General features: G+C 33.8%; 3 protein-coding genes across 4 annotated transcripts; 2 read left to right on the top strand and 1 right to left on the bottom strand.

The window, feature by feature from the left end:
- The first annotated feature begins 357 nt into the window (after positions 1 to 357).
- LOC107001533 lies at positions 358 to 6,191 on the top strand. The gene is made up of 2 exons (XM_015199536.2): positions 358 to 879; positions 5,431 to 6,191. Exons 1-2 carry the CDS (start codon positions 444 to 446, stop codon positions 5,973 to 5,975), a joined length of 981 nt encoding a protein of 326 aa, XP_015055022.1. The 5' UTR covers positions 358 to 443; the 3' UTR covers positions 5,976 to 6,191.
- A 2,776-nt stretch (positions 6,192 to 8,967) lies between these two features.
- LOC107001521 (protein trichome birefringence-like 6) lies at positions 8,968 to 11,771 on the top strand. Its single transcript, XM_015199533.2, has 5 exons — positions 8,968 to 9,806; positions 9,985 to 10,177; positions 10,265 to 10,455; positions 11,114 to 11,272; positions 11,361 to 11,771. The coding sequence occupies exons 1-5, from the start codon at positions 9,049 to 9,051 to the stop codon at positions 11,680 to 11,682; spliced, it is 1,623 nt and encodes a 540-aa protein (XP_015055019.1). The 5' UTR covers positions 8,968 to 9,048; the 3' UTR covers positions 11,683 to 11,771.
- A 222-nt stretch (positions 11,772 to 11,993) lies between these two features.
- Positions 11,994 to 27,476, bottom strand: LOC107001506 (histone-lysine N-methyltransferase EZA1). 2 transcript variants are annotated; one of them, XM_015199526.2, is made up of 18 exons: positions 27,287 to 27,476; positions 26,615 to 26,716; positions 25,697 to 25,968; positions 24,899 to 25,060; positions 19,734 to 19,818; positions 19,383 to 19,538; positions 19,255 to 19,302; positions 19,111 to 19,182; positions 18,468 to 18,585; positions 17,948 to 18,347; positions 15,776 to 15,920; positions 14,422 to 14,642; positions 13,784 to 13,915; positions 13,623 to 13,710; positions 13,477 to 13,524; positions 13,253 to 13,381; positions 12,585 to 12,662; positions 11,994 to 12,516 (listed from the first exon to the last, which is right to left on the bottom strand). In XM_015199526.2, the coding sequence occupies exons 1-18, from the start codon at positions 27,332 to 27,334 to the stop codon at positions 12,331 to 12,333; spliced, it is 2,490 nt and encodes an 829-aa protein (XP_015055012.1). In that variant the 5' UTR covers positions 27,335 to 27,476; the 3' UTR covers positions 11,994 to 12,330. The 2 variants fall into 2 exon arrangements, with proteins under 2 accessions (XP_015055012.1, XP_015055016.1); XM_015199530.2 differs by having other exon boundaries at positions 26,615 to 26,713.
- Between the last annotated feature and the right edge of the window lie 512 nt (positions 27,477 to 27,988).

Genomic DNA, 27,988 nt, shown 5'->3' with positions numbered 1-27,988 from the left:
TTTATGACCAAATTTTAACGAAGGGCGGCAAAAAATATTACACCCTCCGTTCCTTTTTTATTATTACGTTGTTGTATTTTTAAAGGTTATTTGACTAGATGAATACTATAAGTTATAATGTAATATGATTAAATATATATCTTAAAATGTTAATTAAAATTTATATTGTTTGATTTTTAAAAACACTATAACAACTAATAAGAATGGAAAAATAGTATAGTTTTATTTTTATAAATTATTGGTAGAACATTTCCAAACCTTTTTTCAATTATTATTTTTCCTTAAATAATAGGAAAAATTTATTTAACACGTTTGAAACAAACACCACCAAATTTGGTGACGCCCCCCCATCTTCTTTCCAATTTTCACCTAACTATATATTTTCATTCTCACATTATAAACCCTCAAAAAATCAAAATAACACATTTTTTCTTTCCACAAATATGGCTTCTTTCTTCTGTTCAACCAAGTTCCTTCTACTCCTATTTTTTCTTTCTGCAATTCCAATCGCCTTTATCATCCATCTAGAAACTTCTTCTCCGACGACTCACGTTTACCATTATTACAGTACCGGCTGGTTACGTGAGTGTTCTAAATGGGACGATGCTAACCACCGGTTCATTGTCAGTTTCTTCGAAGGTGGTTTGGGTGTGATTCCGGTTGAGGCCGATTATTCTCCCGGCGACGTACTACAGGAAATGCCGGTAGTGAAAGACGCTGATTTGACCGGTAATGCGTCGCTCGGTTTTACTATAGACCGGAAAAGGAACCGGGTTTTAGTCGCCGTCGCAGATGTTTTGGGGAATCGGTACAGCGCTTTGGCTGCCTATGATTTGACATCGTGGAACCGGGTTTTTCTCACCAAACTTAGCGGTCCAGGTAGTCTCTTTTTTTTTTACTTTACATTAATTACTATTTATTATTATAGTAGTCTGATGGCCTTTCCACATTAATTACCCATCATACGCTTAAATAACATATGAATGAATTAATTGACTTGTTACAAAGAAAGTTATGAACCTTTACATTTTCATTAATTATTACTCTCTTTGTTCACCTTTAATTTTGCGTTTTTAGAAAGTTAATTTGATTAATTTTTAAAAATTAAAATAAAATATATTAATTTGATATTTTTCACAAAATATTTAGATATTTAAAAATTATACAAAAAATACTATAATTTAAATTTATTATATATTAATATAATAAAAATATATTATAAAATATTAATTAAAACTATCACCGTTTGAATTTTAAATAAAAAATTAGAATAATTAAGAATAAATGAAATAGTATAGTTATTGGTACGTAATAAAATAAATTGAATAGTAGTGTAATGAATTGGTAGTTAGTTTTTGTTTGGACTTTTTTCTATAGAATTGTGATCGGCTTTGATGGCGACCATTTTGCCTCGAGATTCGTGATGTTGTTTTGCTGCTAATTCCTATGATGTAGATCACCAATAGAAAAAGGAAAAGAAATAAAAAGCATGGGCAGATTACCCATCGGGCGTTTATTCTTAGTTGATTATTTTACTAAAATAACTATTTCTTATTCTACTCCCTTCATTTCATAAAGAAATATACACTCTTTAATCTCATAAAATAGAGAAGACTTTTGATCATGGACACATGCTACGTTGAAAGTTGTTACTCAAAAAATAAAGAAATTATTTGAAAAGACTAAAAAGGAAAGAAGTTAATACTTTTTTAAATAGAGAGAATATTAATTATTTATTTTATTAAATTAAGAAATATTTATTAAGTTTTTTAATAATATCTTTGTAATTGATCTTTTGAAAGTATTTACATTTGTATATAAAAATTCCAAAAAATTTTAGAGAGTAAATTGAATTTTCATTTATGATTTCTTAATATATGCGTCTAAAAAAAAATGTTCACAATTAATATAAAAGATAGTGAGTAATAACTAAAAATAGTTAATACTCTAGTACTCTTGGGTCTTGTGTCCTATGTCCTAGTAAGAACTGTGAAGTTTATGGTCAAAACACAAAATCTATATATCTATATTAATTATAAAATATTTGATTAAAAGTAAATTTGAAAAATTTTAAAGTTAAGTTTAATGATAGAAATATATTAATTTTTAGAAACAAACTAAAAATATTGTATAGCATAAATTGAAATTTCCAACTTGTGGATTGAGATATTGATATTTAACATGGAGTATTTCTTTTTCTTTATAAAATAAACTTGTAAGTGGGGTAGTAGAGTCAAAGATAGGTTCAAATTTTATCAATAATTTTATATATATAAAATCAAAATTACAAAATACTTTGATGTGCTTCTGTTGTGTGGTCCACTTTTGCCGGCCAATGAAGGCAGCAAAGTTCACTACCGGATCTTCCTTAACTTCAATTAATACTCCACTTCTTTTTAGGTGGGTAGGGAACCACGTAAGGATCGTTTATGGTGAATATAACATTTCAATTAATACTCCACTTCTTTTTGGGTGGGTAGGAAACCACTAAGAATCGTTTAGGGTGAAATAGTTTTGAGATTAAATTATAACGTTATTTAATTTGTTATTTGATTTGTAAGTTTGGAATAATTTCTTGTGAAATTAATAATTGGTAGTAGGATAAGTTATTTCTTTCCTTGGATGGTATAGTAATCACAGAATAACTTATTTCTTGGGATAAAATAAGCAAGTGACAAAGATGTTTCTTTAAACTTTTTTTTATACATCACATTGCACATTCATAAATGCTATTTTTGTAAAAAAAAAATAGATTGTTCTTAAATATCGGATCGACTTTATATTAACAGACATACACTTGTTATAATCTTATCTACAGATTAAACATTTATTATATATTGGATCGACGGATAAAATTGCGCCACATGTCCCTATTTAGTCTTTCTTATCCTTATGCACGAGTTTTCGGGCGATAGGGGCACCAGTGTCCTAAAAGTGTGATGGACGATATTATTTTTTTTATGACAAGGGAAACCCATAGCCGCTACCCTTTGGGTGTGCACAGGGTACCGCTCCTATGCAATAACTCGCAAACCACATAGGAGAGGTAACTCGCACTAGGCAAGCCTGGTGCAACGAGCTCGACCCAGAAGACAAGCCCCTTGCTTTTGCTGGCAAGGGGTTTCAAACTTGAGACCTCCAACATGGAAGTCCCAAGCTCAAACCACTGGGCCACCCCAAAGGGTATGAAAGACGCTAGTTTGGGGGTATTTTTGTTCCTTTTCCCTATCTTGAATACAAAAATCAAACACTCAATAAAAAAATAATCTTAACATAACTTATCCCACCATAAATTGTATTCAAACCAAACGATTCCTTAAGGTCTTAATTATTCCTATCTTTAGGTGAAATAGTAATATCGAGATAATTCATCACAAGATAAAAAGATAAATAACAAAAATATCCCTTTAAACTTTTTTAATATGTTAATTCTTATATTTATGAATATTCACATTTTTTCTAATACCAGTTATAATATTTACAACCTTCATCACTATTTATTTTTATGATAATTCTTTATATTTTTTAACAAAAAGTTACGTTATATAAATATAATTTTTATTAAAAAATATATTTTGACTAATTTTTATGTTTATTTTATATTTTATATTTTAATTTTTGAATTACATATTTTTAAATTTTTAATTATATATCTTTAATCACTTGAGGGTTTGCATTTTATCAATTAAATTAAAGATAATTTTAATATTTTAAATTTAAGAGTGACATGTGTGATATAAATAATAATATTTTTTACTTTAACAAACTTAAAATGTAAATTTCATTTTGAAGCTGAATGCTTTATTATTAAACACATACCATACCATCATGGAAATGCACACATAAAATTTTTTTAATTAAATAAGATGAATATTTTATTCTTAATAATGAATAATTAAAGCTTACGAATAAAATATTTAAAGTTAAACAAAGTGAAGAGTATATCTATAGACAAACAACTTACTTTTAAAACTAGGCATATTATATGAAATACAACAAATCAAATTATCAATAATAAATAATTCCAACATAATTAATTTCAATATAATTTATTCCGATATACCGTATCCCATACGTTTGCAATTTAGTCAAGCCAGATTGCATTTACTTCAAAACATTTGATGTTTTTGAAAAATAAGAAACTTTTGTTACTTTTCGTTTCTTCTTTAGTTCATCACTTTTAATGACCAGTGGTGGACGCACAACCAAGGAGTTATCGCAACCCTTCAACCACTAATTGGTTGTTTGATGACTTGTTCAAAAATTTTCAAGTTCTATTAGTGTAAAAAATGCATAATATGAACAATTATTTGAAATAATCTCCAAATATTATTTCAATATGTATGCTAAACAGACTTGCCGCGACGTTTAAATGCGATGTTTAAGAAAGACAAAATGATTGAAAGTAATATGATTTCTCCTGAATGCCTTTTAATCTTACATATGCTGGACTAGCATGTGGTGTTACGGTAGAAGATAAGATAAATTAAGTGAAAACATAAAAGGTTAAGTAATGTGCCTTACTTTACATAAAGGAACAATTCCTGGCATAGGATCTCATGAAAGATTTATTTATTCAGTTGCTTTGTGGATCTTCTTTCTAGTTGTACGGCTAATGGCTCCTCAATATTTGAAAGATCAGTTGTTAGAGAATAGTTCCGAAGCTATGTTCGTAAGGCTCTCCAAAAATATTGTCACACGTGTGTTGAATCCTTCATAAATACAACAGTCCGAGCAACATAGTCTCAAAGGGAAAAAATAAGGAGCTTGCCTAACAATATTTTTATTTGTATTAAAGATTTTTTATTGTGTTATATCATGCCCTTAGTTTCAACCCCTTTAGAATTCAATATTCATCCAGCAAAGAAACTTGAGACGTACTGCAGGTTTGTGTTTGCATGTGACAACAGAGATAAGCCTATTGAGACAGCTAAGACCATTGAGGTTTTGAAATTCTAACATTGTTTTTCTCTCTCAATGTGACCTGTAATAATTTTTCTGTTATCCATTCTTGTATAGCTTTGCAAATTTTGTTTTGACCAACTATTGTGCCTCAGACATATGCAGATATTATTGTGTCAAGACTTAAAATCATATGATGAGTAGATATCACTTGGAATTGAGTTATGGCCATTAAATGGTTAACAATAAACAAGGCAAAGAAAGCTGGCATCTTGTGCTATTGTAGTCAAATTATTGTTTCACATGTCCAGGTGTGATAGTGTTGGAGCACTTCATTTGTCAAGCAATGACTTTTCGCAGAGGTGAATTCAGGATTTAGAGTGAGTGCGCGCAAAATGAGTGTGATTTTATTATTGTTTGAGCCGAAAGTAGTTTGAACTCACATAATTGATCATCCTAAATCCATCTCTGAGTTCTCTTTCTAATTGCTTGATTTTAACTGTAATAATGCTATACTCAAATCTGCAGAGGATGAAAAAGCATTTGCGGATGATGTGGTGGTTGATACAGAAGGGAATGCATACATAACAGATGCCAAAGCAGACAAGATATGGAAGGTAGGCGCGAATGGTGAACTTAAATATACAATCAAGAACCCAATATTTACTCCTAAAGAGTGGTACAATAAACTGGTTGGGCTAAATGGAATAGTGTATCATCCAAACGGATACTTACTGGTGGCTCATACATTCTCTGGCAATTTGTTCAAGATTGAAATTGCCAAAGGTGATGAAGTTAAACTAGTTAAGATTGACAATGGATCGTTGAAATTTGGCGATGGCATGGATTTACTATCTCCAACCAAGCTTGTTGTGGCTGGAAATCCGACAAGACTAGTTGAGAGCTCTGATGATTGGGAGAGTGGCACTATTGTGGGGAAGGCCAAAGGCGCTATTCATCGTTTAAGTACAGCAGCAACTGTGAAGGAAGGGACTGTTTATCTTAATCATATGATTGGTTTGGGATATCCTAGGAAGAAACATGTTCTTGTTGAAGCTGTTTTTTCTGCTTAATTATTGTTCCATCCATCCTTTTTCATTTGTGTGTAAGAGTCAATTTTATACTTGATTACCACACTGCTGATTTATGTTCATCACATAAAGAACAGTTGTATCGCATCGTATCGTAGGATATACAGTATTTACGTTGTTATGCATCAAGCGTTGCAGTATTTGGATGTGTTTTTGCTCTTTTACTATCAAGGAATGCAAGCAAAAAGTATCCAACTACAACAATTTATCATGCTGTCCAGTAATGCTAGTAGTTCTCTCTTTCTATTTGGCATAATACATATATTGGATTTTAAACTTGGCTTTTAAATTTTAACTTTGACCTTCAACTTTCATAATGCACAAACAGATACTTTAACTATCCAACTTTTAAATAAACAAACACATGAGTCCTACATGAAACAATACACGTAGGATACCATATAGGATAAAAAATGACATGTAGGACATGTGTGTCTATTTGTTCAACTTTATACAAGTTTAAGTGTCTATTTGTGCACATCCAAAGTTGAAGTGCATAAATGTAATTTGAAACCAAGTTAAAGAGTACATTTATGTATTATGCCTTTCTATTATATGTACTATTTTATTCAACTACTTTAATTTATTTTCTTAATTTCATACAATATTAAAATGAGACGAACCAATTTAAACCGGAGAGTAATATATTTCAACAAGCTTCGCCTTTTCTTTTTCAAAATATGTTTCAATAGTGTATAGGTCACAAATGTTAAATGCAAGTGGGGTTTTGAATGGCCTAAATTTTTTTGGTAGGATGTTTGAATTAATTGAACATAGGATGAAGGGTGTCAATGTTCATTATGAATAAAAAAACTTAATGCTTCTTAATTTTATGGAATAGGACATAACTATGGTTGGTAGAACCATAGACTTTAAGTAAGCAAAACCAGAAAAAAAAAAGAAAGGATAGCATTTTAGGATAGAGGTTGTTTATCAGAAAAATAGTTATTAGTTAATAGTAAAATTTGTTAAATATGGATAAAAGTGCATCAAGATGGATTGAGTTCATTTTTTTTGTCAATCAATACAAAAATATAATCTTTTAAAAGTGTGTCCTGACGAGCATTTCCTCTGACTTTGGGTGCACCAATACAGATATAGTTCATTTCCTCCTCACTTTAAATACACCAAGATAAACATAGTTTACTTAAAATAAAATAGGCTTGCGGCTTTAGTAGGGATTCAAACTCGATCTAGAGAATAATATCTCTAGCTTCTACCAATAACACAAACAAGTTCTATATTTTTATGGGTGCACTATAATTATATTCAATTTGTACTAGTTTTTCAATATATATATATATATATATATATATATAGCGTGTGTACGTACATCCCTCTGTATAGTGGGGGTCCACCCCTCATTTTTCCTCAATATAAAAATGAATATAGAATTTAATTTTTATGACTTGCTTTTTGAAAATCTATCCTGATTCATTTGATTAATTAACGGTAGGATCTATTATTTAAAATTATTTAATAATTTTTAATATTTGTAAAAGATTTATTTAATTAGAACAAACCCATGTTATAAAAGTTAGGGGCAGTATAATATCTTATGAATTTTTGCTAAATCGAATATATAAATTTATAAATTGAATAGCAAAATTTGCAAAATTATAGCTATAAATTAAAAATAATTAAAATCATAACTATATTATATAGAGAAAATGCATAAGTGCTTAATAATTTATGTCTGAAATCTCAGAGACACATCTACTCTATAGTAAGATCCTATTACCCCTAAACTTATTTTATAAATAATTTTCTATCCCTTTTCGTGACACTATAATGTGGGCCCAACGCGTATTGATATTTATTTTCAAGCTAGAGTTACGTAGGCCGAAAGGGATATAAAATTATTTATAAAATAAGTTCATGAAAATAATAGGACCTAGTGGCTAATATAGTATAAATATATCTCTAAAATTTCAAATATAAATTAAGAAAACTTATACATTTTTCCTATTATATAATATTCTCTAGATGTTTGTTATTTCGTTTAGTTTTCCAATTCTTCTATATTATTGCCGAGACGTAACTAAAGGAAAAATGAAATATTTTTCAATTTATATTTTATACTACTTATAAATAATAATAAAAAAAACGTAACTCGTTTTTGTCACCATCTTTTCCATAATTCCGCCAGAATCTGAGCACACGTTTCCATTATCTGCTCTCTCTTTAAAATAATTTATCATAATTATGTGTAATATTCTTATAATCAATCACTTATGATACATACATTTTTTAAATATATTTTTTATATTTCAAAAAAAAAAAATGTGTTAGGGGTAAATATAATTGTTTGTATATTTGCTATAAAATTCCACCGCACATTTGGATGTCAGCATGTGCCAGTGCCTCTCTGTACAATTTTTTCTTTTAAAAAAGAGAGAATCTTAAATTACGTTTTATCACATATAAATTAAAAGGAATTTAACACTTATTATATAGATATTTAAAAAACAATTTAAATGAAGATATTATTAATGAACATTTGAATTCTTTCATTCACATTAAATATTCATCTAACTTTATACAAAGTATTTTGACCATGAGAAATGGAAAAGATCTTTTGAAATATTTTATTGCTCCTTAATCCTTACGAATGATATTCTAAAACATCAAATTTTCAATTAAAACACTAATAAATTATTAACTTTTTTTTATTAGAGGAAATTACTCGAACATTAAAATAGAAAAAAAGGCCCATGCCTTGACAACTACTCCTTTAAATGGAGTTTAGATGTAATCAAAAGTTAAATAAAACCAAATTCACTCACTTTTTGTCAATTCTCACATTATCTTTTTCCACCACCCCATCATCAATTTTGTCATAATTCTTATTATCTGCTTTTTTCATGGTCATTATTTGATTAATTATTTTGAATTGAACATATCCATTTTCTTTTGATTAATTGTAGTACTATATTTTTATATTAAATTTTGCATGTGCCACAGTGCATTACTATACCTTAACCACTCTTCTTGACTTGTAGTGGAGTACTACAATAGAAGAAAAAAAAGCAACAGTTTACTCAGAGAAAATCTGATGGAGAAACAGAGAAGTTTCTCCATTAAACCTACAAGGCTATGGCTTTTCTCTTTCACCATTTCGTTTTCTCTAATCTTTTTCATCTTTTTCTCTATATGGGTTCTCAACCTTCCATTATATAGTCGTCAAGAAACTCATTTTCAGTTCAACAGTACTACTACTGCTGCTTCTGCTTCTGCTTCAGTCTCTTTGAGTCTCAGATCTCCTTTCAAGATTCAATCTTTAACTGGCTTTCACAAAAATTACTCAGCAACCCAAATCAGGAACTCAATTTTGGTGAGTACCCATTTCAATAGAGTTGAAAATGAGTCCCAAGTTTCTAACTTTTCAACATTTGAGGGAATCTTGGGTAAGGAAAATCAGCCACAATCAGTGGCTTATGATATAAATAGTGAAAAAAATTCGACCTTTTTTGGTAACCGTTCGACTAAATCTGGAACTGTTTCTTCTAAGGGTCTTGAAATAGATAGTACCAGTAGTAGTATTCCTATTTGGAATCAGCAGCAGCAGCAACAGCAGAACGTGTCTATTGTTTTGTCTAAGAAAGAAGAAGCTTCTAGTAATGTGCTTAAGGTGGTGAATAGGAAAGAATGTGACATCACTAAAGGGAAATGGGTTTTTGATGAGAGCTATCCTTTGTACACAAATGCTTCATGTCCCTACATTGATGAAGGTTTTAGTTGTGAAACTAATGGAAGATTGGATAAGAATTTTATGAAATGGAGGTGGCAACCTCAAGATTGTGACATTCCAAGGTAAAACAATAAAAAACTTGACTTTTTTGCCCCTTGTCTTTTTCCTCTTTTTTTGTGTATGTGTGTGGATCCATTGCTTAAGTTGTACCTCCATTGTCTGGCTAGTAATAGAGTAAGAAGAGTAATTAGAAAGTTTGAAATAAAATAATTCTTAGCTTGTGACTTTTGTGTGGTACAGGTTCAATGCTACTCAGATGTTGGAACTTATTAGAGGTAAAAGATTAGTGTTTGCTGGTGACTCCATCAACAGAAATCAATGGGAATCGATGTTATGCTTGTTAATGGGAGCAATAAAAGATCCAAGAAAAGTTTATGAGACTCGTGGTCGGAGAATAACCAAAGAGAAGGGAAATTATTGTTTTAAATTTGTGGTAAATAATTTGAATCTTTGATTAACTGAATATGCAAAGAGTTGTGTTTTTCCAGTTTTCAATTTTTTTTTGATGTCATTATTGCAGGACTACCAATGTACAGTTGAGTACTATGTAACTCACTTTTTGGTTCATGAGGGCAAGGCAAGGATAGGCAGCAAACGGGTGCAGACCTTGCGTATTGATACGATGGACAAAGGTTCATCAAGATGGAGAGGGGCTGATATCTTGGTCTTTAACACTGCTCATTGGTGGAATCACCACAAGACTAAAGCAGGGTAAGCCTTTTGTTGATAGATTATAGCCAGGCAGATTCACTGTTCTTTTTCTAGCCTGTATACATATACTATACACTGATTATACGCGGATTATATATGGATTATACATCGGCTGGCTATTTTTAGCTTAAAAAGTTGGGTGGACGGTTATTTAGGTTAATTCTGCTACTTTGTTCTTCTTCGAGTTTAAGTTCTGCCAAAGACTAATGGTATGAATATGATCTCTTTAAGAAGTTCTTAGTGTAATGATCCATGTGAAGATTTATTTTAGAATATGGTACTTGGAAGTTACTTGCAGGTTTTAACTGATGTTTAATTGGGGAAGCCTATATTGGCCTGAGATGAGCTTAAATTTTGCAACATCATCAATGAGGATTCATGTAGATCAAATTAAACTTGTTTGAGATTGTGGCAAATAATTGCCGTTTAATTGGAGTACCCAACATTTTGATATGAAACCTAGTCATGATATTGTGATAGCATATAGAAAGAACCTGGCAATACCGGTTAATGAGCTAGATTGTTTTTTGGTGAAAATCAATCCTGTCAATTCTTACTATGAAGATAGAAATAAGTTAGTAGTATTTTTGTGTGTGATGGATGCTGCATTAGCTTCCTCTAGTTACTCTCGCTTGTATAATCGGTACTGTCACAACAGGAAGAATTACTACCAGGAGAGGAATCAAGTACATCCTCGTCTTGATGTTTCAACAGCTTTCGAAAAATCCCTGACAACTTGGGCATCATGGATTGATAGACATATCAATCCAAGCAAAACACAAGTTTTCTTCAGGAGTTCTGCTCCTTCTCATTTCAGGTAATGCCTTAATTTTGCTTTGAACATTTTCACAAGATCTGTGATGTATTGGCTACATGGCTCATCATTCTCTTCTTAAATTGGACAGTGGCGGTCAGTGGAACACTGGTGGGCACTGCAGAGAAGCTTCTCAACCGATCCCTGAGACTTACAGAGGCGAATATCCAGAGAAGAACATAATAGTGGAGCAAATAATAGGCAAGATGAAGACTCCAGTAACTTTTTTGAACATAACTGGTTTGTCAGATTACAGGATTGATGGTCATCCTTCTATATATGGAAGAAAACCGGGTAGCTCCTCGCGTGTTCAAGATTGTAGCCATTGGTGTCTTCCAGGGGTTCCAGATACTTGGAATGAAATGTTATATATGCATTTAGAAAGTAAAAGAAGAAAAAGTTTGCCCAACTGAAACTTCATCCTCAATTGAACTTCTTTCATTTGTTCAGCATGTTTGATAGCTGTATATAGCTGTGAAGTTGAGGTTTGTCTTTTGTTCTCTCTTGGTGTGCCAATTATTATGTCTAGCTAGAGATGGCAAATGGACGTGTTAGTCAAACTTGGAAGGATTAAAATAGGTTCAAATTAATATAACATCAAACGTTGCAAAATATGAACCTAATGTTCTTCCAAATTTTAAATTTGGGTTCACCTTTGTTCCCATTATCAAAAAAAGAGATTCAAGGCAAAACTGGTTCTAAACAGAGTAAAAGGAAACAGATCTATATAAACTGTATTATTATAAGACACCTTGTGTCCAACACAAGTAATTTCTTTCACCTGTTCGGATGACTACAGTAAACATGTTTCCTTCAATATTTTTTTGCTTATTCTTTACATAGCTGGATCCTCTCTCCTATTACTTCTTTAACGTCTTATTGTTATTAGCACACTATAATGTAAAAAATATAAAAGAACCCCACAACAAAGAAAAAACAAATAAATATCTTTATGACTGCTTTATTACTGTATATAAGAGAGGTAGTACAGCTTCCTCTGTTCCTCCTCAATGTTAAGCACTCCACAGATAGAAATGGTTAAGCATGCTGTCTCAATGAGATTATTGGTGTTTCTTTGGTCGACCTAAAGGCGCTGGTGAATCATCTCTCTTTGTGCCCTCAGGTTTCCTAGCCCATATTGGCGCTTGATCAGGACCATAACGATAATCATAGAAAAGCTCCTCACTAGCTTCAATACGTTCCTTTGCAAATATCCCAACTCGATGATCACCAGCAACCAGCATTACCTAAAAGATGTTGAATCAGCAACAATCAAAAAGTTAATTGAACTCTAATACTTTAGGATTGTATGTACCTTAGCAAAGCAGTTTGGGTTTGATGAGTGATTGGCAAATTTCAGCTTGTCTCCCTTCCGATAGGCATCGAGGACATACTGCAATAAAGAGATGAAAGCAGGAGATGAAATGTCATCAAGGCTCATAAAATTCTCTAACAAGTTAGCTTAAGATGTTAAATTAATACACCTTCTAGATCACAACTCAGTCATATTTACAAAGAACGAAAAAATAAATATACAGTAACCTCAATATCAAAGAATTAGGATTGAATTGCCAAAAGGAGAACACCCCTGGTAAAATAATGAAAGCTTCATTTGGAATGACTTGACTAGCTTTTGATCCCCAGCCCAGGGTTCACTCAAAAGGAGGGATTAGTTAACTGCCTTATGTTATCATTCCTTCGGTTGAAGATATCAGGCATACAGGTAGAAGAATCCAAAACTTGAATGACAAGTAAATCCGGAGGACATCACAGGCTAAAAATTGGATATTTTGGAATTGGAAACTTTAAAGCACCAAATTCACCACTGAAAATTCATAACAACTTCTCTGAACCAGACATTCTAGACTGTTGAAATAAGAGCATATACCTGCTAGGGTATACAAGGCAGGGTGGTTGGTCCTAAGGTTCAGATTTTGCAATACAAGGGAGTATCAGAATACCTCAAATATAAGCAGTGCTCACCTGATCATTCAAGTCGAAAAGGAAAGACGAATTTGCACGATCATATATTTTCCCCCGCTTATCTGCTTCTCGATGAGAAATTAATTCGCCCGTATATTCTCCCAGGTAATCATTTTTGTAAACAGGGTTCTAGACGCAAAAAGATTAAACAAATTAAATTAGTTTATTAATACATTGTAGTACTAGCTTAAGGAGCACGTGTGTCACACAGGAATACGATTTACCTTCAGGAAGGCTCCCCATCCAGCAACTTCAGATTTTGACAGCAGAATCTGTAACAGAAATGATGCAAGACAAACTGAAAAGGGAGAAAAGGGAAGATAGACATTTTGATAACAGAAATAGTAATTGAAACCCCTAAATGTCTCACCCTTTGTTGCTGCCTTAGGAGGAGCCTCATGTTACCACATTGACCTTCTCCTTGCCTAGGAGGCTCACCCAATGAGCCATCACCACAGCTGAAAAGTGTGTCAATGTTCCAAGCAGAAGTACAAGGGTGAATTTAGAGGCTACAGTCTAGCAACATCTTACCTAACCCAACAGTTGCGGCAGACATCAGGATCACATTCACGTCCAGCAGCATAACATGGACATTGTCTGCTTCTGCATTGACTCTTTGCACAGTGACATCCACGGAAACGATTTTTACAGCTTTTTGAGCAGCTAAAATGGAAGAAGAGATATTAGGAGATATGACAGGTTCCTAAAATAATATCGGAAAGCGAACAAATGAGTTCCCCGCTAGCCCTAAGCAAACCAAAATAATAGAGCAAACATCAAGTTGAACAACTTTTTTAACAACGAAAACAGTCAAGGACATCGAGCTGCAGTCTTCTTTCACATGAAAATGAATGCAATTGAGGACATAATTATTCTAGTTTATTAAGTCCGGTTCAACTATGCCAGAGTTCAATGTATGGTAAATGCAACAAAGAGTTGATGCACTGCACTACTCTCATCTGTGGTGAGCACAAATGATCAATTCATAGAATCAAACAGAGCAACCAACGAATCCAGGAGGAGAGGGGTGCAAGAGAACAAGCTTTACAGGAGGGCATGGAAGTAGTTAAAAGAGAAAAATAGAAGAGAAAAAGGTGGACTGGAGAGGCATCTGACTTAACAAGTCAAAGACGAAATCCTTTATTGATAAATTCAAACGCTCAACATACCCACAATACTTTTCACAGCAAGTACCATTCTGCAAACAAGGACAATGCTTTCCACATGTCGGCTGGCATCCACATGGATTATATTGTATACATGATTGATTCTTTCCATCGGCCATTCTTCTCCAGATTGAGGGATGCCCAGAAGACTTTGAGGAATATTTCAGTTTGCGTGTTCTGCCTCTTCTACGAAGAAAACGTGATTTCGTCGGAATATCTAGCTCCTAAATAGACAAATACATCAATTAGTTGGATATACACCATGAAGGAAGTAACTCAAACTAATCTAGGAAAGTAGAATGCTAACAAAATAAAATAAGCTGTTTGAGCATTTTCAATTCCTGTAGCACCTTATATGGTAGTAAGTATGTTCCACTTATAGCATGAGAAATTCAAGGGAAACAAATACTCTCATATCTGCATCAATTTCCAAAGAAGAAGATCCGACTTTCTTAAATTCCTAAAATAAACCTGTGCATCATTCTGATGCTCTTGACAATATGATTCTTCCTTCTGCATGTGAAAATATCTTATTCTGGCTAGAAAATACCATGGTTTTTTCTTTGAGAGCCAAAAGGTACCCCACTCTCGTAAAATACAAAAAAAAGAGGGTACAGAATGTTAGAGGGTAGCATGGCCTGCTGCTCCAAATATTTATAACTGTCAAATGGTCTCATGAATACTATAAAATCCATGATGATTTTTCTTTTTATTGCAAGGCTGATAGCTTGGAACAGTCTGTTCAGACTGCTTTGTCCAAGTTATAGACTGAAATTAGAAGTCTGTATGCAGCCCTAGGTTATACTACAAGAATTAAAATAATAACCTTCATGAATTAACTTTTTTAGGTAATTTATTGTAAAGTGAGATTAACGAGTGCCTGTATTATAATTTATCGCACTAAAATATCGATATGGACTTTGATGCAATGTGATGTTTGGTTTTGCAATTGAGCTAACTTTTTACTTTGAACTTTATCATTGGATTTAAGTCCATCATTTGGTAGGGGAAACTTTTTACCATTTTAGGATTTGAAGAGAAGACCAACAATCCATTAACACTATCCTTGTCCTTGGATTGAAAAATATAAGCATAAGGAGTTAGTTTTATGAGGACAAGGATAATGTTAATGGGATCGTTAGTATTAATATGGGGACACTGCTGGATTGAAAAAATATAAGCATTAAAAGGACAATGCTGTACAAACACCCAATTATTAAGCAGGTAAAATATGTTCCCAAATCTATGGACCACATGAACCCCTCAGTCGTTTCAAGGTCTGAGGAATATGAGGATTCATGTGTATCTTTGGGCCAATGCATCACGTAAATTAGTTGGCATGAAGAGGAGCACAAACCATGTAATCCATGTCAGCTTTCCCATTATCCTCCGAAAATAAGCTTGAGGAGCCTCCACGTTGCGCCACTGCTCTGTTATCCATGTAAGAGGATACCTCCATACAAGTTTTCAAGCCAGGAAGTAAGTTTCTAGCAATTAGGCAACTGCAATGATGAATGAGATATCCATTAGAGCTGACACATATTGACACAGCAATCTCATTTCAGCATATCACTTGACCAAATATAGTTCAACAAGAATCTGTTACCAAAACTTAATCAACTTCATGTATTTAAGAAGTACGAACAAGTGGTGAGCGAGGGGTTTAGAATATGATCTGCATGAAAAGAAAGAGCAGATTTCTCATGAGGGACCAGATGAGCTAAAGTATGGTGTAGCATTTACCCATGTGCTCCTTTTGTCTCGTAACATTTAAAAAAGAACTTCAACATATCCTTAATGCTGATGAATACAATTTACCAATTTCAAAAAAAAAAAAACATTATAAAAGAACTCTCCTAAATGTAAAAGGGTCCCTGGAAGACCAGAAAAAAGATGAATGTTCCCTACTTTCACTTCTATGATTGACTGATTGATTGATACTGAGGAAAGTTCAGCAACTAATCTTGGCATAGAAAGAAACAAAAACTTTAATTAGCTAACATCTGGTCTTTTATACAGGCATATCACAGGTAAAGTGTAACAACAACAACAACATGCCCAGTGCAATCCTAAGATGTACACAGACCTTACCCCTACCTATATGGGGAAGATAGACTGTTTGCCATTGATAGACCCTCGGCTTGAAAGAATAGAAGAATTTGAAGCTCTGGTGTGAGCTAGATAAATATCTGTGTCCCCACTCCTCTCTAGCCATGAAGCTGTAGACCACATACTATCTGTGTCCCCACTCCTCCCCCAAGCCCCTTAGCCGCCAACTACACCCCCTATCACCTAGGCTCTGGTGTGAGCTAGAAAAATATCCCTGAGTTGGATGCTGATTCATTTATCACAATAATAAAAGTGAAAAGGACTCCAAAAAACATCTGATACTCGATCACCTTATTGTTTATTGCTTAAATGACATCAATAATACTTCTGTAAAAGATAATTTAACATAGCATAAGTTCCCAGAAAATGCAGTACAGCTAAAGCCATCCCCTGTTCATAGCTCACTGACCAATTCTACTTATCTAAACTTTATACTAGCTGCAATTGCCCATGGTTCCTCACAGGAATGTGTGCCCTTTTGAATCCAAAACTTTATCAGCTCTATAATTGCCGCTCCCAAATATGGTGTTAGATGGTACAATAATATGTATGCCTGTAGAACCATATGAAGTACCTCCATCGGAAATTATTTCAAGCATCTTTAGAATGTGAAGAAAATGAGGATTGGCTATCTGGAAGCCCCAGGAAAGGATTGCTTGAAATTGGCGGGAGACGCAAAAAAGATAGCAGTATATCCATATGGAAATCCTTTAAATGAGTACAAAGAATGTGGACCTTCACAACAACAACATACCCAGCAAAATCCCACAAAGTGAGGTCAGAATGTGGAGCTTTGGATCTTAAAAATAATTTCATAGATGTCGGCTTGGAAACACTAATGTGTAGCTGGAAGAGAATGGCAGACAGTTCCTATTTCTGAGTTTGATCTAGCACTGCACGCGGAAACAGCGTCTTTCACAAATACAAGGTAAGGCAGCAAAAATAAGACATAATGTGGTCCGCCCTTCCCCAGACCTGAGCATAGCGGGAGCTTAGTCCACCGGGCTCCCTTAAGTCCGACTTATCATTGCATGTAGATGAAATACATTGCATGGGTTGTAAAGTTTTAAGGATTTGTTAACACTGACCTGAGTACTCCCAAAAGTACCAAGTGACATGTGAAGACTCAGAGAGACTCCTTTTGTTTTTACCATCTAATCTCTCACTCTCTGTTCTTCTGTCAACAAGAAACAACTACGAACTACCTTACTAGATGATATCCACAATGAAAGGAAAAATCTGGTGTAGCAATTTTTTGTCAAATCAAAGAAAGGTACAAGTTAAATTTGGAACAGTCATTTCCATCTTTTTCATTCACATGGACATGCATTTCTTACCACTGATGATATAAACCTATTTTAATGTAAAATAATTGTAGTTCTATTATTGAGAAAGAACCAATATCAACTAAAAATCATACCTATTTCTCCCAAATATCTCTATCCCCTTTAAATATAGTTCTTTCTCTAGGGGTTTCCATTCTGGTAGATTTTTGGAGTAGGATGCATGCTTCACAGTTTCCTTTATAGTGTCCTCTCCTTCATTTCTGACATTGTCCCCAGTCTCATGCAAAGAAGTACCATGATTATAGCCAGACTGATCTGGTGCTTGTGAATGTGATACATAATCATTGGTGCTAATAGACATCCCATTGCTCTCAGATCCATCTTCTGCTGCCACACTAACAGCAGTAGGGAGTGACAATTTCCTTCTCTTACCAGAAGAATCTTGTTGGTCATCCAAAACTAGATTTGACTTCTCTAAAGTTGTGTTTATAGACTCTGATACTCCATGCTTCATTTTGCTATCAATGTGCTCGTCTATTGTGACAAGGAAACATAAACAAGTTGAACCAGCAACATGTAACTTCATATGTTATAGACAAGACAAGAAAAATCAGCAAAGCGATCTGTCATCAAAAGTGTGTGAATCATCGTCACCTGGATCTCTAGTTCTTTTGATGTCCATAGTGCTACCTCCCGCTTCTGAAGTGTGTTTCTCTAGTCCTTCCACTGGATCTACATTTGAATATTTAGTCTGGTTTGCTACACCTTTTACCTAAAACCTCAAAATGAATTTCTCCACATAAAAAGCTGAAAGTGAGTGAAAAAAGAAGAAGGGAGAAAAAGGGGAAGAGCAAGTTAGCAAATGAGGGAGCAGACAGTAGCAGTGGCAAGTATTACCAAAACTGAACTGATTATGTAATAATATAAAGGAAAAATTTAAAATTAGAATGGAGGTTTTAAAGCCTAGAAGATAAACGTATATTTATGATCATCTGCTCCACAGATGGTAAACTTAGTAGAAAAATCACTTGGCATTTGACAGTCAGACCCAAAACTAGCAAACCAGCTAATACCAAAGTTGTATGTTAAAAGCAGAGCTGCCTAAATACTTACTGAAAAAGCTAAGCTGCTTAGTTAAAAAAGTTTGGGAACTAAAATACTACAAATATTCCGGACTAACTCAAAAACAAGGGTTATCTTAATATAAACCAAATCAATGATACATTGAGGGGAATTCCTACCTTAAAGAGGTATGATCTACTTGCTTGTGTATAAATGTCGAAACTCGAAAGAATACCTTAAGATAACACCGATCACCGCAAGGTTTTCTATCATCTTCAGAATCAGAAGAATAAGGCTGCTTTTCAATCTGCCAAATGAAAAAGACTTTCAGATTTTCATATACAAATTCAGTAGAATAAGCTGGGCAAATTATACTTACAGCATCAATAAGAATTTGTGAACAGCCATGCAGACGGCAGTCGAACACCTGTATTAGTACAGGGAGCCAATTAATAACACATTAAACTTCTGTTTCAGTTTTTAAAAAAACACATTTCGATCACATACCAGACAGCGGCGACAGAAAAGGTTATCAAAGGAATCTAAAGCAGCAGTAAGGCTTTTGTCTAGAAACATGCTCCCCCCAAATCCACTTTCCCTAGAATCTTTTATGCTTTTGCCGTCTGTATCTTGATGTTTTTCCTCAAGCACATTACAGTGCTCCTAATAAAACAAATAAACAAATACAAATCAGATAGTATACAAATTGATTTCACAGGTAGCCACTAACAAGACAACCGTGAAAGATAGAGAAACATGAGTCAACATGTGAGCAAGACCAAACACACATAAATGAGGTAACTAAAATATCTACTATCTATAAGTTCATTACCCAATTACATCACCAACTCAGTTTACCAGGATTTCAGAAGTGGTGCCTCCAACATACTGAGTCAAGAGGTCAAGAACTTCTTCATTAAGCCCAAACTCCCGTGAAGCCATCCTACAGAATCCCATAAAGTGAAAATAAGATGGCTCTGTGAGAAACAAAAGGAGAAGCAAACTGACAAGCACAAAAAAAATGTCTCCTGTCTGAAATCTAAAGGCTGCAGCTGCACCCTTTCTGTCAGAGAACTACTAGAACGAAATGCTAGCAACTCCCACCAGCTGGCTAAATTTAGGTAGGATATTCTAGTTCACTGAAGGTGCTTGGAAGCTTACATAAACATACAGAAAGCTACCTATTCTATCCAAGGGAGAAGTGTAATATGCCCAGGCTACTGTAGCAGGGACTGGGGATAGGACAGGATAACTAATCATCTGTCAATTCAACAACTTAGAACAATCAAATCAACACTCTTCATACCAAAAAGAGATGATTTTGGATGTATGAGAGTCAAAGCACCTACTTTTTGGTGTATATCTGAACATTGACCTTCTTTATGGTTTTAAAATTACATATTCAGAGACTACTTAAAGTGATACAGATCAAAATGTTCTATTAAAGTACTTACAAATTTCTATATGTTTTGATAGTATTTTTTTTGGATAACCGTGGTGCCTGGACCAGCTTGCTTGCATCTTGACCAATTCCACGGGATACCTCCCACCAGCATTATGTACAAATAACTCTGTCCAAAAAGCCTAACATAGATGGGAAGAAATAACCTAGTGTTTTTTTTTTGTCTCCGTTGAGATTTGAAAGTGAAACATGGTTCTCAACTCACTTACAGCCTTTGGGGCTAATAGTAATTATAAACGGGATAAAGGGAGTATTCTTCTTTACCCATATGAGCTATGAGTGTCTGAGGAAAACCTATCATCATTTCACAAAACCAAAAATTAAGGAAATCTATGGACACAGAAAACAAAAAAAGAACAGAGCTGAAAGGAGAAATTGTGCTCTGCATCTGTAATTATTCAGGAAACAACAGAATAACTCTTCTAATTCTAGTAAATGGAAATCTCAAATGTAAAGAAAATGACAAGGATAAAACTCTCAGTTGCAGAATTTCTTTACTGTAGCACTTCGGAAAGTTTGAAATTTTTAAAGGCCATTAAGAAGTTCTAAACATTCTAACTACCTTAATTTGCTTTTGAATGAGGGCTAATGATATGAAGCACATCACATGGACACGATGATAAGTATACGAGGTATATTGGAAAAGATAATGGGGTCTAGGAGAGCCCTGGGGCCAAACCAAATTGGAAACCACACTAAGGACTAAAGTTGTATAGAAATGCGCACAAAGCCTTACTTTAAACTAGCATTCTATGAGGAGTTATGGTGTGCACTATATATCAAATTAAAGTTTACAGTTTCCAAAGGTTCAAGCCATTAGTATCTGGACATTCATACAAGGAGATATGGCCATTTACCAAAGACTGGCAGTACTATCACGGGTCATGCGACGCATTGCCATATCAACAGACTTCCAGGTGTATATAAAAACCAGTTTCGGGACAGAATTGGATTTTGAGAAAGCGGTTACGGTTGAGAGCTCAAAAGTAGCAATTTGATGCTTGGGAGCTCAATTACAAACAAAGGTACGTCACTAATGATTTTTTGAGTTAATTATACTTGATATACATGGATTTTAACATCATTCAAACAAATAAATCTATAAATTTTATCAAATTGTTCAAGAACACCAAAAATCCCAAGCTTACGATTTTTGAGGAAAACTTGAAGGAGGTAAATACACTACCTAGAACTAGTTTATTTTTTTTGAGAATGATAACTTCTAGAACTAGTTTATTTATTAAGGTCCGAAGTATTCGTTGCTAGTTGTGGTGGTTGAAAGAGTTGTAAATGGAAAACTCTCATTGTGTTGGAAGTTGGATAAATGGTGAGGAAGTTTGGATATGCTTTGGCCTTTGATGTATTTGAGATACCGCATTTGTAGAAATCGACTTATTGATCGTGTTCGGATAATTTATCAAGTGTACCTTGGCATGCCCTTGGGGGATAAGAGCAAGTCAAAAGGCATATGGAACAATGTTCTGGAGAAATGTGAGAAAAAGCTAGTGAATTGGAAAAGCAAAGATTTGTCTCTAGGTAAAAGAGTTACTCTCATCAACAGTGTGTTGGATGCCATGCCTACATACATGATATCAATTTTCCCAATGCGTGCAAATGTAATTGACAAAATGGATGCTATCAGAAGAATTTTTTTGTGGCAAGGGAACTGTGATCCTAATTAGCACAAATATCATCTTGTAAAGTGGGATGAAGTCATTCAAAGCAAAAAAGTAGGGGGTCTGGGGATAAAGAAACCTAAAATTGCAGAATCGAAGCCTTTTGATGAAATGGCTATGGAGATTTGCATCACAGGAACAAGCACTGTGGAAGGAGACAATCAAGGCTAGGTTTGGCATGGAGAACAAATGGACTACCTACATGCCCACACAACTGTACGGGACTGGAGTATGGAGGTCTATCAGAACTCAGTGGATCAAGTTTGCAAACAACTGTAAAATCAAGGTGAGAAATGGGGGAAAAACACTATTTTGGGTGGGCTGGACAAGAAACTTTAAAGAACAGGTATCCAGACTTGTTCAACCTGAGCCTTCAAAAGGTATCCACAATTAGAGAAATGAGAGACAATCAAGTCTATCTCAGTTTAGGAGACACTTGAACGAAGGTTTAGGAGACACTTGAACGACTGGGGAATTAACAGAGTGGCTGAACTGCTCAATACTCTGGAGCCAATACAAAGATTTCACTCCCAAAGAGGACAATCTATTTCCGCTACCAGACAAGCAAGGCAGATTTTCAGTTGGTTCAGCTTACAAGACATCACAAAGATCAGTCTCTCAGAGTAGTGGCTGGCCCTGGAAGATGATCTGGAAAGTCAGGGTACCCTTCAAGGTTGCATGTTTCACTTGGCTACTAGCCAAACAGGCTACACTCACCCAGGACAACCTTATGAAAAGAGGTCGTCAATTTTGCTTTAGGTGCTCTTTTGTGAATGTGAGATTGAGACAATAAATCATCTCTTTCTACATTATAGAGAGACTGTGAAGTTATGGCAGATTTTCATAAATTTAAGAGGCATAAGCTGGACTATCCAAGGAGCATCAAAGAGGCTCTAGCTGTCGGGACACAGAGAGAGATGGAAGATTGTCCCAGCCTGCATTTGGTGGACTATATGGATGGAAAGGAACCAGAGATGTTTCGAAAACAACAGTTGCTCTCTGCAGAAACTGAAGATGAACTGTCTAGTCCTTTTCTTTTTTTGGTGTAAACACGGATATCCTCAAGAAGAAGAGAATATTCTTAGTATTTTAGATTATTTATGAAGCTTAGTAGGGACACCTCTCCCTCAATAATTTTTTGTAAGTATTACTGGAATACTTTTCTGGGTTATTCCTTTTGTTCATAATAAAGTTACCTTCTTCAAAAAAATATTTTATCAAGTTGATTGTCAAGATATTATTTTGAAGCTTGAAATTGAGGTAAGTTAAGACTTACTCTTCTTGAGGTCTTTTTTCTAAATGTGTTCAAGATAATTATGTGTAATGTGAGGAATACTTGTGGGGGCAACCGGGCGAGCGAGTGTGAGTCTCTCCATGCTTTATAAATTGGGTTGCATATGACATACCATTGATTTATAAACAATGTGTAGATATGAAAATTTAGAATTGAAGCTAATTGTTGAAATGCTACATGAAATGAAATCTCATAAGTTTATGAAGACTTGCACGATGCTAAAGGCACGAAAATAAATATTTCAATTGTGTCAAATATCACATTAAAGTGCTATTCGTTTAACTGATTTATATTCAATAATATTTATGCTTTTAACAAACAAATGATTTGAAATAAGACTTGATGAATACTTTGCATCTTAAATCTTTGTTTGGTAAATGTTTTGATAATTTGAGGAAAGATTATATATTGTTTTTTGTTCAAATAGTTTGGATTGGCTATGAGCTCCGTGTTTGCTACCAAGTCATGAATCTATTTTAGAATATTTAAATTGTTTCGGAGTTACTATTGTTCACCACGATTGACTTCACATAGATTCCGGTTGTTGTCACAAAATTACACATGCCAGTGTAGGCATAGACTCTACCTAATGGTAAAGGGATAGGTTAAAGTATCCCCATGGAAGGGTATAGTGTGCTATAATAGTATTATTGAGTCGATTCGTACGACACTACAATGAGACGACTTGAGCAAGTAGGGTATGTGATACTTGCCACTAGGTTGATCACCTAGTTGACCTTGGATCTAGTGTCAGTGTTGGATTTTACACTTGACTTTTAAGTTCAAATGTTGAAATTTCAATTTGATATCAATGTATTATGTATAATATCAAGTAATACTTGCATTGATTTGCTAATGAAGTCTTGTCCAAGCTTTGACTGAGAGAGAGTCAATGATACTTATAAAGTCTGTGACAATGTACTCTCAGCCCTCCTTAGGCCCCCTTTATTTTTCATATTTCAAGATGAGGCGTGACACGTGAGGAGCAGACATGGCTAGGGTGTCTCTCTTCCTAATGTGTATGTTGAGGCACAACTTTTATTCCGTGGTAGCTAGTGTGTCCCTTATTCTTTTCTCCAGACAGGAATTGTCCCAAGAGTTTAATTCTATTCCATTGTATAGAGGCTCCATAGAAAGTTGTGTTGGGCTGTAATAATGGGAATTTACATGACATACATGGAAAGACGTCTCTTTTATTTTGATTTCATTATTCTTGTGAAATGCTTCAGGGTATGTTCTTTTGAAGTTGAAAATATTTCATGATTAATTTGTAAATGCAAAAAAAAAAAAAAAAAAAGGAAGGTCAAATGGCTTTCATGCATATGGTCAGGATGCATCATATGGGTTTGGTTTGCTTGGTAGGGTAGTGTGTCTTTGCTGGTCACATGGACTTGGGGCATGACATATACAAACCTTCCCTATGTAAGCACTAAGCATTAGTTGCGACATAGAGAAATAAATTACATCAAATCCAACTCTTCGAAACAGTCTATGCTCAATTTTTCTCTTAGAAACAGAAGCAAAAATCTGTTTAATAAATGAACAATAACATTCTATAAAGTTGTAATACATGCTATTTATCTGAACTCACCTAAGAATTTTGTCCTCTCCCTCAGAAAAATGACGTTTCTCTTCCTCTGGTTCTGCTATGTCTTCCTCACTGTCACTACAGATTAGTGCCTCACTACCATGCTGGTCATAGTATATCCGCCTTCTCCCAACCACTGATTGATCTTCAGCCATTCTTTGATTTCTGTGTTTTGTGAAGAAGAATTGAGAGCAAAGAGCAAATAAAATCCTCATTTCGAATAAGAATGAAAGTATAATCATGGTAGCATCAATTATTGGCCTAATCGAAAACTCAGAAGTACATAATATAAAAGCTAAAGAAGAGTAACTGGAGAAGTCAAGATGAACAAGATTAGCTTTAATGCATGATAATGTATGAATAATACTACTGAAAACTAGTTTTCTCCCAATCTTCTCCAAGCTATTAAATTGTGGAACTGCCTTAAGACTTTGGAGTGAGACTTAGCTGTTGATGGTAACTTATCACCAAAATAGATATTAAACGGAAAATAAATCCACGACAAAGGTCAAAAATTTCTATCTCAAGCTTGTCATGAAAGTGTTTTGTCCAAAAAATTTCTATCTCAAGCTTGTCATGAAAGTGTTTTGTCCAAAACAAATACGGAAAATAAAGAAAAAGATGCAAATTTTAGTGCTTCAAATTAAGCCTTATACTGGCGAAATATTCAGGTTAACGATATACAAAAGGCTAATCAATGTAGCTAGCACAAATGTTATTTTTTAGAATTTCTTTCCAAGTGTCCTCTTCTATGGACTTCTTCACAGTATTGTACTTGAGATAACTATGATTATCACGTACTTGTCTAAAAAGATCCAAGTAGTATATGGTGGAATGTTCTGAATGAAGGGAAGTCTAGCAGTTACTGAAGATACGACTTCCTCTCCATTAGCATAGTCCCTGTCTCCTGAACCTTGAACAAGTCCAACAACTTTGCAGAGGGGACTTGATATTCTTAAAGAAAGCATTTTACCAGTCCCAGAGTTCTTCATAGTATCACTCCTTGATGTAGCCAACATAAGAAGTTCAGAAACATGAATTTCTAGCTTCCTTTTGTTCTCTTCAAGTTTGTCCTACACAAAAATAACCTTGTCAGATAATCCTTTTGCCTTTCTTTTAATTATGGTTTTTTTTTTTGGAGGGGAAGGGGTTACAAAACCACTATTCATGTTGTGCCATCAATTACAAGGAACATTGTAAACAAGTATTCTAGCAAATTCATATGACATAGCACACCACAGTCACTCATTGAGAACCAAGAAAGTTAGATGAATCCTTTTATTGGGTCATATAACCTTCTTCGTATTCTTTATTTCAACTACAGTTTTTCTGTTGATGTTTATGATATATCTGTGTGTATATATGTCAGAAATTGGCAGCCCCCACGTTTAATTGTACACTTTAAATTTTTTAAACTTCCACTCACAAGTCTTCTGATTGGTACTCAGAAAATAGAAGTTACTCACTAATTGGTTTGCTCACAGAACAAGTATTAAAAAAATAAAAAATCTGTAAGAAAAGAATATTCATTTAAGATCAAAGTTTCCAATGAATGTTCTGCATTAACTACGGTATGGGTTGGCCGAACACCATTCAACATAGAAAGAGATAAGAGTGTCTGAGAAATGCACAAGCCTATCTGTGTGATTGCTATGATATCAGCAGAAATACAGTTTTAAGTGTTGAATATAAAATAGAGAAATGCAAAAGAACTAGTACCCTAACTGAAAGAACTCTGTCCGTTTGAATTTGCCTTTTCAGCTCATTGATTCTGTACTTTAGAGATGCTGAAGAATCCTCTTCATTTTCTCCATCGGACTTCTGTCAGTTTACAAAGTTAAAGTTTTCATCCATGCTTAATTATTCAAAAAGAAACACAAACAAATACTCATCTAAAATTGAATTGGGGAAAAAAGAAAAAGCTCAGACCTCATTAAATTACCTAGTAAAGACTATATTATCAGATGACATTAAAACAACAAAAAGGTACGGGGAAAAGAACTCATAGCACATAATTTCATTCAACAAGGTAAGTTGAATAGATCATTAGCTAGATTGACAATTAAAGCAAATAGACCTAGTTAAAAAACACAATCCAGGAAATATGTAAAGCATACTACTTTTCTAATTCTTACTATTTCCTTACACTTTCCCCCTGTTTCCTCATCAATGGAGCAAGGAAAATTACCAAGAACACACAAAAAAAAAACATGTTCTTTTTTCAACAAAATTTCATAGTTTTCCAAGAATTTCAAATACCCCACAACCCCACAAGAAAATATGGATCAACAAGATGATCGGGGCAAAAGGGTGTGCAAAAAGTAGTCTAATTTGATGATGTGATTAACTCTAAAAAAACAATTCAAACATAGAATCAAGAAAGGTACTGACAGTGGGTGTGGGCGCAGATTCAGCAGAGATGGAGGTGGAGGAGATCATCAAGTCTTGTGTAGATAATCTTTCACAACAATAGGGAAGTGAAGGAATAGTTTTGATGAAGAAGAGAGGAGAGTAGCGTAGCGGAGTGATAGGAGACTTACGTGGAGAGGGACTGATGATGTGACATAAAATCCGAATATGATATTAGAGTTGATCTATTTTTTGTTTTTGTTTTAATTTAACTGTGTCTGTTAGCGTTGAATATATCAAATATATATTTTAATTCGAAAAATTAATATCATATAATTAATAAAATAATATTTAAATTTATCAATCATTAAAAATAAAATACTATATTATCTTACATACAAGACTACATAGTAACAAACATTAATAATGTAAAGAAAAAAAGTAATTATAACATCTTATCATTTACCCTTCAATCGATCTTCTTAAATTTGATTTTATAATTTATCCTTTTGCCTCCTCAAAGTATTGTTATTTGATATTTTTGGAAAATTAAATAAACATCAATATGAGATATTAAATTTTCTAATAAATAAATAATATTTATATGTATTAACAAACATTTATAACAATAATTTTACAGAAATATAAACAACAAAATTTAAAAACATGTACTAAAAACAACAATTAGTATAATAAACATAAATTAATGACGGTAAAAAAAATATACCAAGATCTATAACAATA

This window comes from Solanum pennellii, chromosome 1, assembly GCF_001406875.1.
Source record: "Solanum pennellii chromosome 1, SPENNV200".
NCBI lineage: Eukaryota > Viridiplantae > Streptophyta > Magnoliopsida > Solanales > Solanaceae > Solanum > Solanum pennellii.
Note: the sequence above shows the minus strand (reverse complement) of the source record. Positions and strands in the feature narration are given on the sequence as shown.

What these genes read in the sequence shown, in the direction of transcription:
- LOC107001533 (XM_015199536.2), top strand. Translation starts at nt 444, where the DNA reads ATGGCTTCTTTCTTCTGTTCAACCAAGTTCCTTCTACTCCTATTTTTT. An exon ending in CACCAAACTTAGCGGTCCAG is followed by an intron (nt 880 to 5,430) that starts GTAGTCTCTTTT and finishes TCAAATCTGCAG; the next exon opens with AGGATGAAAAAGCATTTGCG.
- LOC107001521 (XM_015199533.2), top strand. Translation starts at nt 9,049, where the DNA reads ATGGAGAAACAGAGAAGTTTCTCCATTAAACCTACAAGGCTATGGCTT. An exon ending in CAAGATTGTGACATTCCAAG is followed by an intron (nt 9,807 to 9,984) that starts GTAAAACAATAA and finishes TGTGTGGTACAG; the next exon opens with GTTCAATGCTACTCAGATGT. An exon ending in ATTATTGTTTTAAATTTGTG is followed by an intron (nt 10,178 to 10,264) that starts GTAAATAATTTG and finishes TCATTATTGCAG; the next exon opens with GACTACCAATGTACAGTTGA.
- LOC107001506 (XM_015199526.2), bottom strand. Translation starts at nt 27,334, where the DNA reads ATGATCTCCTCCACCTCCATCTCTGCTGAATCTGCGCCCACACCCACT. An exon ending in GCACCACTTCTGAAATCCTG is followed by an intron (nt 19,539 to 19,733) that starts GTAAACTGAGTT and finishes TTGTTTTATTAG; the next exon opens with GAGCACTGTAATGTGCTTGA. An exon ending in ACCCAAACTGCTTTGCTAAG is followed by an intron (nt 12,517 to 12,584) that starts GTACATACAATC and finishes AACATCTTTTAG; the next exon opens with GTAATGCTGGTTGCTGGTGA.